The 13366-nt window shown below is 42.5% G+C and overlaps 1 protein-coding gene across 1 annotated transcript; it reads right to left on the bottom strand.

Moving 5' to 3' along the window:
* Positions 1 to 315: 315 nt before the first annotated feature.
* LOC138839673 (melanoma-associated antigen B16-like) lies at positions 316 to 10411 on the bottom strand. Its single transcript, XM_070039247.1, has 4 exons — positions 10374 to 10411; positions 9139 to 9191; positions 6738 to 6813; positions 316 to 1704 (listed from the first exon to the last, which is right to left on the bottom strand). Exon 4 carries the CDS (start codon positions 1661 to 1663, stop codon positions 743 to 745), a length of 921 nt encoding a protein of 306 aa, XP_069895348.1. The 5' UTR covers positions 1664 to 1704; positions 6738 to 6813; positions 9139 to 9191; positions 10374 to 10411; the 3' UTR covers positions 316 to 742.
* Between the last annotated feature and the right edge of the window lie 2955 nt (positions 10412 to 13366).

Genomic DNA, 13366 nt, shown 5'->3' on the forward strand with positions numbered 1-13366 from the left:
ATTTTTGAGACAGAATCTCTACTTTTGTCTGGAATATTCCTGAACTATGAGCATCTGCTTATATTCCTTCCACAGCAGATGTGAAGATACATGCAAACCACTGTGGGCAACTAACTATAGCTTGAGAAATCACTAATGTGGAAAAAATAGAAGTAATGAGAAAGTGACCTAATTTATTAAGATTTGCTTTTTATTCACAATGAAGCATGACAGACATTTTATAATTCACACTTTACAGAATATGACAAAATGAATAACACAGCTAAAAACTGAATCAAATAGATAACTTTATATTTCTTTCTATGGCATCAAAGATCTTAAGCAGAAATTCTCCCAATTTCCAAACAAATGGGCATACAAATGCCATGTTATTTTACATCAAGTTCAAACAATGAATGAATGAATCTTTTAGTTTGCTTCAAAAAACAATTTGCATTACAGTGCTGCATCAGATAGAGTATGACATGTCAGACTAAACTTAGTTGATAGTGTTAGACTTAGTAGTGAATTCCATTAAAATTCAGAGCAATTCATACACTATCATACATATCAAAGTTGTATAAAACATGAGAAATTTAAGTATGGTATATTCTGCTATGGTCTACGTTCTTTGAACATGAACATCTCTCATGGAACAACACTTGAAGAAGCTACCCCTACTTAACTTAGGTGTGGGTAAATTTGGTGGCCATGGTACTGGACTTTCAGTGGCCACAGAACTGGAGCCAGCACAGACTGACATTCAGGTGTGGGCTCTCTCCTGTTCATCAATCAAAGCCTCTTCATAGAGAGATGGGAAATCAGTGGGATCAGTCCCATAAACCTTGGCCATATAATCAAGGACTTTCATCTTGGTGGTTTCAGCATAGGCTCTTGGGCCCCACAGGAGCTTATACTTCTCAGGATGACTATCAGGTCCCTTCTGGCACTCCAGGTACCCTTCCTTCACAAATTCATCGGTGAAGAGCTGCTTGGGATTGCCAAAGATGAAATGCTTCTTGCGACAACAGATCCCTGTCTGCTTCATCACTTCCCAGATGTGCTCTTCAGTGGCACGGTGGCCCTTCATGAAGATCACCCCCAGTACAAACATCAGTAGGCCGATCTTGGGAATGCCCAATTCTCCACACTGCATCCCATCATAGGTGAAGCCTTGTTTCATGATGACACCATAGCAGTGGTTGGTGGCATCCACTTCCTTCACTTCCAGGCCAAAAATAACCTCAAGGCGCATACAAGCTTTCTTGAGGATTGCAGAAAACAGGGCCTCATGCTCTCTAATGACAAACTTCACCATATCTGCCTTGCTTATTGGCTCTTTCCGTTGGTAATAGAGCAGCAGGATATTCATCAAGATAGACACTTTCTTATCCAGAAGACCCTCTAAAGTAGATGGGTTGGACTCTTCTTCGCTACTGGAGCTGTCATCACATTCACCTCCACAGGCAGCATGAATGCCACTGGAAGAGAAGCTAGCACTACGAGGACCCCTAGGATTACTGGGGGCCTCAACAACAGGAACCAACTGCATATTACTTGGCATCACAGGACTGGGGGAGGACAGTGTTTCCTCCACAGCCTGGGAGCCCTGGGCAGCCTCTTGGCCCTGGGGCTCATGGCCTTTGTCATGAGAACACTGTGGGAGCTCCTTATCATGGGGCATGATGACTTGGTGTGGAAAGGTAGTCGGGAGAGGTAGAATCACTGCCAAAGGGATAAAAGGAACATGTGAGATTGCTGGAGGGTGGTAAATTCACTTGCCATGCTTCTGATACCATCCTCTGTCAAAGCATTTCTACAGTGTGTTATAAAGCCTCATAGGTCTCTTATCAACTTAGTTTCTATAGGCCTTAAGACAGGAATGAGGATAGAAAACCCCCCTTGTGTATAATATCATCCAATTCAATAGGAAAATTGTAAGGGTTCAGGAAACAGTCATAGTTGGGCTCTGTATCCCCTAATTCTTTTTCTGAGGAAAGTAGTTATTCATTTCCTTATTGTCCCAGACAGAATTAGAATGGCTTTCCTTATTCCCTGTGAGGACTTTCTCACCTCCACAATCTCTAGTCCCCAGTGGCTCAAAAATGAGGAAGAAAGGCTCCTGCCAATTCTTAAGTTTTTCCTTGACTAGTGTGATCCTCTGGAAAAAAATAAATACTGTGATTTGGAGGCACTCCTCATTCATATTGGTACTTCATATAGGCTAGGACATGTACCTCAGGAGTCTGTATGATGCCCTGGAGGGAGTTTCCCTATTGATAAATGCTATGAGTTCCCCCAGAAGAATCTTTCCTCTGCTAACTTTTAAAGTGTATTTGACTTCATGGGATATTGTGGCCTGGTATTCTGGATGGTGGCTTGAGAGTCTGATGAAGCACATCTCATTAGCTCTCCTGACCTTTCTATAGGCAGCTGGATATGACCTCAGTGCTTCTGATAATTTCAAAAAGCAAAAATACTTGGGATATTATGAATTGAGGAATGTCTGAAAGTGTCACACCACCTCTTGGTAACCCAAACATACTGACTTTCTCAGTCTACTTCCTGCTGGTCACAGAAACGTGTGGGCTACTAGTGGGAATGGTGTTCTCACATAAGGAAAGTTGGTACACAGTCAGAGATGTCTCAGATGTGGGCCTTGACTTATGACTTGTCTTCTTTTATCTGTAAATGTTCACTGGTTCCTCTAAGAGTCTCCCTTCATCTTTTGGCTGAAATAATAGATGGGCATAGAAGCCTCAAAGCTTAAGCTAAAAGCTCCTCATATTGTTCTACATTGAAACCTGGCCCAAATACCCTCTGAGAGATGGGGAACATAGGCTTAAGGGTGGGAGCATCAATTATAACAGTGAATTTCAACTGGAACATTTTTGTAAGAGAGGAAAAATGGACTGAGATACACTATATCCACCTCTTTTTCTACCTAAAAGGTCATGCTGACTGGATGGAAGTTACGGGTTAGACACACAGGCCTGTATTCCCCTATGGTTTCCCCCTTGGGTTCAGAGGCCCTCTATTTATATAGAACCTGAAGCTTCTCTGAGCCCTTCCTTCTGAGTTGGAGGAGTTGTTTCCATCACAAACACACCCCTGAGATACTACCTTAATCCTCCCTGTCACTCTTCCCTTGAAAAGGAAAGCAATCTAGGAGTAGGCCCTAACCAAGGATGTTCCCAATTTGTGTGGTGTCTCAAAGAGATTTCAGACCTTAGCTTCTTCATGGCCCTTTCTCTCTGAGTGAAGTAAAAGAGGTTAAAAGGATTTAGGAATCTCTTGTGATAATTCTGACCATTATGTTCAGATTTTTCAATAATTAACCCCAGAATATTATCTAGCCTGGAAAGATGTCAGGTTACTGTTGGGTCAGAAGCTGACTTCTTTGGAGAAACAGAGGGTGTTAGATCAAATGGTAGGAACAGGAAATCACTACTACACTTCCAATGTCAGGAATAGTAGAGAGAAGATTGAGATTCATATGTGAGACAAAGCTATATTTACAAATGAACTCAGTGAGATCCTGCAGATAGTTGCCACAATTTGGAAGAGAAATCATTTCATATTCTGCATATTCAAAGTGCAAAGGAGGGTGAAAGTTAAGCTACTTAATTACTCCTAGATGATGACTATCCATAAAGGAGACACTGAAGATCCAGTAGCATTTTTACAAAGATTAGATGGTGCTATACAAAAATGTACCAGTGTGCAACCAGGAACACAGGAGGCAGAGATTATTCTTACAAATAATTTTTTGTGCCACTCCTGGGGACTGAACTCAGGTCTGGGTTTCTGTCCCTGACCTTTTCTGCTCAAGGCTAGTGATCTACCACTTGAGCTACTGCTCCCTGTCCAGCCTTTGGGTGGTTAATTGAATATAAGGATGACTGGCTTTGAACTAGTCATCAGATTTCAGTCTCCTGAGTATTACCTGTAATCCTGAGGATTACAGGTATGAGGCGCAGGAACCCTGAAAAGATACATATTTATCTCTATTGGCCACCTTAATATTCATAGAAAATGACAAAATCTGGCAACCCAGGGGAACAGGTCTTTGGACCAATGAGTCTTAGTATGTGTTACAATAGGGATCTGGAAGAGATTCTTATTTTGTCCATGCAGGTAACCTAAAAGAGAGACAAGCCCTAATTCCAGAGCATGTTTCATCTATGGACAGGAGGTCAATATAAGAGGGAATACTCCTGGAAGCACAAACAATATCAGGAACCCTGCCTCATTGGTAAAGGAGACCAATGGAAGGCCCCATAGCTCCATGACCCTGTGGTCCTTGCTCTATCAGAAGGGAGGAAAATGGGTAGGGAGATAATATGGCCTTAACGGATACAGTGTCATTTTTGGCCCTCCCCTTTTTTCCTGGACCCAGGTCCCCCAATAAGGTTACTGTTAGGGTATATCAGGTCAGCTCGAAGAGCATTAGTTCACACAACTCTTGGCCTGCTCCTGGTGAGAGTTCCACTTCTATCAATCATTTCTCCAGAATTCTAACTGGAATCACTGGCCCCTTTATTAGGGAATGACATTTGTCCCAACTATAGGTTAAGTTGCAGAGTACTATAGTCTTCCCCCTAGAATCCAGGATAGACTCTTCAGTATGGACTGATGGTGGAATAGTTTGGGATGTCCTGGGGGAGGCAACATGCTTATAACAGATCTCTGGGACTCTTCCCATTTCCCACATAAAGGCAGTACCTTAAGAGGACTAAGGTGAGGTCCTAGAAAAAATAATTTCTGTCATACAGGGACTAAAACATCAGGGACTCATTGAATGTTCTAGGCCTTATATTACTCCTATTCTTGGGGTGCTAAAAAGCCCAATATGTAGAGCTGGTTCAGTACCTCAGATTAATAAATGAGGAGGCAGTCTCTTGTAACTGACTACCAGATGAACCAATCAGCAACAGCCGTGGCTTTCAGAAATAGCCCTGGTTTCTCCAACAGCCTTGCCTTTTCCCTCAGTTCATCACCTTAAAATCCCTTGGTTTGTAGGATTCCTTCTCTTTTAACCTCTTCATACCACAGCCAGCACTCCGAGAGCCCCTCTTAGGTTTTCTCTAATAAAACTTGCCTTTTCTTCTATCCTTATTTGCTTACACTTTAGAGAGGAAAAACCTGGGAGGAAATTTGAAAGGAGGAAGATTCCTCATCCCCACCATTTGATCTCATCTTTCTCTTTTCTATCTCTTTCCCTTTCTATCTCCCTCTCTTGTTTCCCTACCTCTCCATTTCTTTCTCTTGTGACCTCTGATAGAGGACATTTGCTGAATTTCCAGCCATGGCATCCAATCCAAGACACTAATATTTTTGTCCAGTAAAGGCATTCCACGTGAAAAATCCTGTGTTAAGACTGAACCTCTCTCTGCATTCCAAAGTGCTTTGGGATTGTAGAACCCTTGTTATCATCTCACTTTTTCTTGCCCTTTTTAATCTTTGATGGCCTCTTGGCTTTTGCCCTACATGCAGGTGCTTTGGGATTGTAAACTATATCTTCTGGCCTCATTATATGCCCCTCTTAGTCTCTTGAGCTCAGAAGGACTCCAGTCTTATTTCCTATTCCCCCCTTTATTTCACCCTTGGAAAAGTCTTGGGCTTGTGCTCTATCCCCCCACTTTTCCTAGCCTTCATAAAGGCTTGAGGCTTCTTCCCTATTTCCTCCCGATTGGAAGTGCTCCTAAGTTTGCCATACTCCCTTTGTTTCCCTGACACTGAAAGGCTCGGGAATTTGCCTTATGTGCCTCTGGCTTCAGGCCTTCTTCAAGGATACTCTAGGAAGTGTTCCTGGGCCTCTGCCCTATCTGGTCTCCACACAATGGACTCAACTTCAAAACAAAAACCTTTATTTGCTTTTCAGTTTTTATTTGCAGTATCTTTCCTCATTGATAATGATGTTAGTCTATCTGTTCTGACTGAGTTTGCTAGACCTCTTCAGAAGCCCCCCCCTTTCCATCATTAGAATGAAGGGAACCAAAGATAATCCCCTAAAAACTCCCCCATTGTACTGCATCTCTTGGTTCTACTCTTTCATATACTCCTTCCCATAACAATGTAATAGTCTAACCTAACCTTGAAATGAACACCTAAAAATCAGCATTTCATGTTTAAAAAGTTCATTCAATTGAAATGTATTTTCTAAAAATATACTCAATAAAATCTCTACTTAGGAAAAAATAAAACATTCTAAAATGTGGCAGGCCCTGGTGGCTAACGCCTATCATCTTAGCTACTCTGAAGGCTGAAGGATTGCTATTTGAATCCAAACCCAGCAAGAAAGTCTATGGAACTCTTATCTCTAATTAAGCACAAAAAACTGAGTGGAGCTGTGGCTCAAGATGTAGGGTAATAGACTTGAGAAAAAAAAATCTCAGGGAGAATGGCACAACAGCCTCTAGACAAAGAGTTGGTTGAGAAGGCATAGGTGCACTAACATCAGAAATCTGTTTTTCCTCATCCCCCAAGGAATCTGCTGGACATGATCTTATAAGGAATACAGCAATGGTTCCAGCTGGGAGTTCAAATTGGGGGTTGATAACAATCTGGTGCTAACCAAGAGGTTTATTTCAGCATCCCTGGTACCTTACTCCACACTTTTAAATAAACATTGCCTCTGCATCCACTTTTTCTATATCACAATTCTTTATTTGGTGGAGGGGAAAAAGGACCCAAGACCCCAATAAGGTATCATTCTGTGTTCTGAAGTGAACGTTCCTTCTAAACTGACTCCTTACCTTGAATTCTCTAGGCACTGTAATTCTTCCTGCGAATGATGTGGCCTCACACTCCAGGTCCAAAGCCCACAGTTGTCTTAAGAAGAAAAGAGGTGACATAATGTTATACCTATGCATACCTTAGCTAGAAGTTTCCCAGGACTGACCAAAGAGGCAGGAGCCTGTCCCATGATGATCTATATTTGACTGTCCAGTCTGGATTATTTCCTTTTTGTGTCCTTCAATCCTTGCAAGGTCTAAGATTTAATTTTCAGCACAGAGTTTAGTTTTTGCAACACTATATCATTTCTAGTAAACACAATGGAGTCATGAAAGAGCGATTCTTTTGTGTACTTTCCCTCAGGATCTCTCAAGGTTTTCATATAATCTGTAAAAGTAGTGAATTTTCCCTTCTCACAGAATAATGTGTTAAGCAAAGTAAATCCTTCGTAACTCAGATTATAGGATGAAGACACCCCCCCCACACACACACATTCACAGCCTGCCATGTCTACTGTGCTTCCCCCAGAGCTGACAGGATGCTACAGGCTTTATTATGTGTGCACCAGTCATGGGGCTTAAACTGAGGGTATGGGTGCTATCCTTGAGGGTTTTTTTTTTTTTTTTGCTCAAAGTAGCACTCTACCTCTTGAGCCACAGGGAGCTACTTCTGGCTTTTTAGTGGTTAACTGGAGATAAGAGTATCATAGAGATCCTGTCCAGGCTGGCTTAGAACTGCAATCCTCAGATATCAGTGGCCTTATTAGTTCTAATTACCGGCATAAACTACTGACTTGACTTGTACACACTTTTTATTTGTCATTTATTTGTCCTTTGTCACTTATTTATTCTTATTACCTTCAACTGGAGTCACATTAGAAAGCATTCAATAAAGTGAACTACGCCATCTACTTTGTGAGAATCCAGGTTCCAATCCTGACCATATATCTGAGACAGCCCAGAAAGAAGTCTGGACTCTTTATACACTGGACATCCAAAATGGAGAACAGGTAAATGGCACTGCTATTTATCTGGCTTGAGGTGCATAGAATTTAGTAAATTGTTCAGGACTCCACATGGACAAATTTAAGTCCAGATAATCCTTTCCCTGCCTATAGAACAGGCTACATGAAACCAAGTTCTCTGTATTCCAGAGACAGAAGCAAAATTCGCCATTTCTACCCATACACAATTTCTGCCCTTCTGCTGCCCCACCCCTTCCTCTGAGGTGCCACAGACTGCGTCCTCCGTATTTAAGCTGTAAGTGAACTTGACAATATTTCTCCATGGTACATTTTCTGCACTCAATATTTCCAACCTGCTGCTGCCCCCCCATGTCACTCCCTCCCATGTCGCCATAAATGTTGCCTCAGCTGAACCCCCACCCACCGCGGTAACTCAGTGGCATTGACTGGATTTGCCCCATTAATGCTGTCCCGTTAAATATTTCCAATACTTAATGGGACATTTCTGCTTAGTCACCATTCTGGCCTGCTGCTGCCCCCCCATATTCTGCCCCTCTTCTGTTGCCACCACTGCCACAGCTGCTGCCACCCCTAGTACCTCTCATCATTCCCCTCCCCCCACACTGCCCCTCCCCCACTTCCTCCCCATTGCAGTACCTCAGCGGCATTGACCACATTTGCCAGTGAATTAGCTAATATTTCATCATGGGACATTTTTCTTGTTTTCTTTTTTTTTTTTTTTTTTTGGTCAAGGTAATGTATAGAGGGCTTTCAGTTACATAAGCTAATGAGTACATTTCTTACCAAACTTGTTACCCCTTCCCTTAATTTTCTCCTACTTTCCCTCCCTCATAACCCCCCACACCCAAGTTGTACAGATCGTTTCCAACATATTGTCTTGTGTTCATTGCTGTTGCATAGGTTTCCCCTTGTCCTTTGTCTCATCATTCTGTTGTTCCCCTTCCCTTCCCTAATATTTTCAAATAAACGTATATACAATACTAGGGTACCAAAATCAAATACAGTGAATGTAAGGTCCACTCCTGGATGGCTAGCAGACTCCACCCTCCTCGCAGCAAAGTCTCCACCCACTACCTGCCTTACCTAGGCAACTAGCAAACCTGGAAGAGGTCACACCTGAATTTGATGTGGCCACACCTTTCTCCACCCATACCCTAGATAAGGTCTAGCCCAGGCCCAGATGCTCACTCTCTCTCTGCTCTTTTCTAGCTCTTTCTCAGCTCTTTCCTTCTCTTCTCTTTCCCAGCTCCCTTCTCTTCCTAGCTCTCTCTTTCCCACCTTTCCCAGATGCTCTCTTTTCTAGCTCTTTTCTCCCTCTTTCCCAGCTCTCTCTCTTTTCCAGCTCTACCAGCTCTTTTTCCCAGGCCTTTCCCCATCACGTGGAGGACCAAGATGGCCTGGTGCCAGCCAGAAGGATGAATAAACCTACCCCTTACCTGAATACCAGGTGAGTGGTGCTGTTCTTCCTTGGCTACCTCTTTTTAAAAGCCTAACAGTGACAACAGGGGATATACCATAGGTGAAAGAACATATAAAGGAAACAAAATATCATATAGTACATTAACAATGACAACAACAACAAAGAAAAACTTCTTATGTCCAAGTCTTGGAGTTCATTTCGCTAAGCATCATCTTATATCGTTGTATGCACATAGCTATGAGACATTTTCTTCACCCATTCCTCATTACTGCCCTGCTACCACCCCATAATCTGATGCTCCCTTTCCATGCCTCAGCCGCCGCTGCCCCTGCCCCCCACCCCAAAGATGAGGCTGATCCACCAATTTTATCCTGGGGAACTTGCCAGTATTTCTTCATGGAACGTTGTCTTTTCCCATTCCCCATTTCCACAAGGCTGCTTCCCCCAATCTGGGCCCCCCCACCCCACTGCCTCCACTTCCCCACCTTCCCCCCCCCCCCCGCCGCCCCGCGGCTCCTCAGAGGCGAGGGCAGATCCACCATTTTTATCCTGGGGAACTTGCCAGTATTTCTTCATGGAACGTAGTCTTTTCCCATTCCTCTTGTCCACAAGGCTGCTTCCCCCAATCTGCCCCGGGGCCCTCCCGCACTGCCTCCTCTTCCCCACCTTTCACCCCCACCCCCCCCCCCCCCCCCCCCCCCCCGCCGCCCCGCGGCTCCTCAGAGGCGAGGGCAGATCCGCCATCTTTATCCTGGGGAACTTACCAGTATTTCTTCATGGAACGTTGTCTTTTTCCATTCCCCATTTCCACAAGGCTGCTTGCCCCAATCTGCCCCGGGGCCCCCCCCCCCGCACTGCCTCCGCTTCCCCACCTTTCTCCTCCCCCCCGCCGCCCCGCGGCTCCTCAGAGGCGAGGGTGGATCCGCCATATTTATGCCGCTGGAGACCTTCGCCATACTCTTCAGGGGACGTTTTCCTGAGGAAGATTCGGTCTGGGCATGTCTTCCCACACACACAAAGCCTCTGCCTCCGCCACAAAGCGGCCCCGGGCCCGGGCCCCGGCCCCGGGAGGTAGCGCGGCCACAACCTCCCAGCCCCACACCCGCGGCCCGACACGCGGCACCGGCGCCATGTTCATTTGCGGCCTTGCTCCATGTTGGACCCCGAGGCCCCCTCTGTGTCCTGAGACCCCCTCCGCACCCCGAGGCCCCTCCGTCCTCATTACAGCCTTATCTTAGCATTGGGCCGCACCTGCGGCGGCTCCTGCTGTGCTCTGGTGGGAATTCACGAGGCGCAAGTCAGAGCCTCACAGGGAGTCTCTTGCTGCTTGCTTGCTGCCGCGGCAGCTCCCCACGCCCAGCCAACATCCGGGGATCCCTGCCCGGGTTCACCCATGCCTGACTACGCAAGCACAAAAGCTCTGCGCATGCTCCTGAATTCCTCAGGCTCTGAGTTGGGGCTCTTGTGGTTGGAGAATTCCTCTGATGTTCTTTAGTTCCAGAATGAATTGCTCTCCCACCAAGCACTGGAATTCTCCTTGATCCTTCAGTCTATCGTGTTCCTTTCCTCAGCTTGTATTCATAGGAATCCCCATTTTTGCTCTTTTGTCTTGTGTGTGTGTGTGTGTGTGTGTGTGTGTGTGTGTGTGTGTGTGTGTGTGTGTGTGTGTGTCTGTCTGTCTGTCTGTCTGTCTATCTATCTGTCCTGGGGCTTCAAGTCAGGGCCTGGATTCTGTTTTATAGTTATTTTGTTGAACTCTAATGTTCTATCATTTGAACCATGGCCCTACTTCCTGACCTATTGCTGTTTAAAGGGAGATAAATGTCTTATGGAGTTGTAAACTGGTGGCTCATACCTGTAATTCTAGCTATACCAGAGGCTGTGATCTGAGAATCACAATTAGACACCAGCCCCTTCAGGAAAGTCCATGAGACTCTTATCTCCAATTAAGCACCAGAAAACTGGAATTGGCCTTGTGGCTCACCATGGTACACCACTAGCCTTGAGCAAAAGAGCACAGGGACAGAGCCCAGGCCTTGAGTTCAAGCCCCAAGACTGGATATTTCTGCATAGGTTAACTTCAAATCTCTATCCTCAGTTCTTAATTTCCTGCTTAATTACTGACTTCAACCACCAGTGCCCAGTCTGCTCTTCTCACTTTGATTTACACATTCCTTGTAATGCAACCTCTAACTTCTAGCAAATCTTGATTCATTTACATTACCAATTTTCTTTTATTGCAACAGCTTCAGAATTTGTGGTTATGTTTCAACTTTTGCTTTAATATTTAATTGGACAGTATCTGGACTAATAAGAAACAAGAAGTTGTCAGAAAAATCATGCTACCTTAGGCATATTTATTTTCTTATTTATACCTTTCCTTAGAATTTTTTTATTAATTGAAGACAGTAAGTGTATTGGCATGTGATCATCTGTCTCAATTATAAATGTAGGCATCATATTTTGATAAATGTTAATATCTTCTGTTTTCATAAATGACATTTGTTTAGCTTATTCGTTTTTATTTTAAAGCCTAGTTTTGTAGAGTGGAGCATCATATAGATATAATTTATATATTAATAACATATATATCAGATGATATATAGGATATAATTATTTATAATATATGGGATATAGTAAATATAACATGTAAATATATAATAATTATGGGGAAGTTATATAGTATATACAAGTTATTTATATAAAAATTATCACAACATAAATTTTTCTTTATTCATTAAATATCTGAAAGAGTAGTTTTGCAGGGGAAATTTATATTTTAACCCTCATTTGTCTTCTTTGCACAATTTATTATTGTCTAAGTTTAGCACAAAACTACTTTAATATCATGACTTTTATAGCACAGATCATATATGATCAGAATGACTTTTATAAAGAATTGTTGGTGGAAAACATTTACTTCCTAAAATTTGAAATTTTTTCCTATGTATTCTTTACTATGTGTTAATTTTGATCAAATGTTTAAATTTGAATTTTAACAATGCTTTTATTTACTCTTGTATCTTACTTTTAGGGTCTTAATAAAACTTAGGGGTTAACCATTACATGATTTTTTAATTACAAAAACATTTATGAGGCAGAACTTTTTTTCAATTACTTAAAGAATTGAATGTTGTGTTTCTCAGAATGACTTTCATTTTACAGATATATGCACAGGCTTGAAAGTTTCTAAATAGTTACTGAACAATTGTTTGCCTGATGATTACAAATAGATGGACATGTGATTATTTGTATCATTTAGTCTATATTTTATGAGTATCCTATGTTAATTTATTGTTTGAAATATTATTTCCTCATAAATTCTAAATGTTTGAATTGAAGCAGAATTTGTAATTTATTATGTCAGAGTAGTCATTGAATTCCTCATAGACTTCCACATTTTCGTGTGTGCCTATATGTGTGTATGTATATAAAATTTATATATGTACATGTATATGTGCAATATATACATACATACACACATATAGGCACACATATATAGATATATCTAGTCGTGTGTAACCAAACTATAAGAATAATATCCTGCTGGGCACAGGTGGCTCATGCCTGTAATCTCAGCTACTGAGGAGGCTGAGATCTGAGGATCATGGTTCAAAGCCAGCCCAGGCAGAGAAGTCCGTGAGACTCTTATCTCCAATTAACCACTAGAAAATTGGAAGTGGTGCTGTGGCTCAAGAGGTAGAGCTCTGGCCTAAAGCTGAAGAGCGCAGGGATAGGGAATAAACCCAGAGTTCAAGCCCCACGACTGACCAAAAAAAAAAAATCATCCTATTTGAGGCCCTGATATCATAAAACATATTACTGAAAATTTATTACTTAAATTTATTACTATTAGAAAGAATTTAAGGGACAAGATTATATGCATGCATATTTGTATATCACTCATAATCTATAGCAAAACAGTTATCTGTCTGTAAGAAAAGTGCTTAAGATTTGAGTGAGCAATGAGAGTCAGAGATAGGAGTGATCTCAACAATAGGCAGGTTTTATTAAATAAGGACTGTGGCCTTCTTGACCTTGGCTAGGAAAGAGAGCTTTGGCTGGTACAAGTTGCAAGGTTTCATGGAGATAAGCAGAGAAATGTGCAGTTGATGAGGAGATGAGGCTGTGGCTGAATTTTATGTCCAGGATGTCATTAGACTTGAAACTGGAATCCAAATTCAGTTGAGGTGACAAATAAAATGATAATTAGTGGGTCTAGGGCAATGAGTTCTGCCAGCAAA

This window comes from Dipodomys merriami, unplaced genomic scaffold, assembly GCF_024711535.1.
Source record: "Dipodomys merriami isolate MVZ:Mamm:240054 unplaced genomic scaffold, mDipMer1.0.p SCAF_3, whole genome shotgun sequence".
Lineage (NCBI taxonomy): Eukaryota > Metazoa > Chordata > Mammalia > Rodentia > Heteromyidae > Dipodomys > Dipodomys merriami.

What these genes read in the sequence shown, in the direction of transcription:
- LOC138839673 (XM_070039247.1), bottom strand. Translation starts at nt 1,663, where the DNA reads ATGCCCCATGATAAGGAGCTCCCACAGTGTTCTCATGACAAAGGCCAT.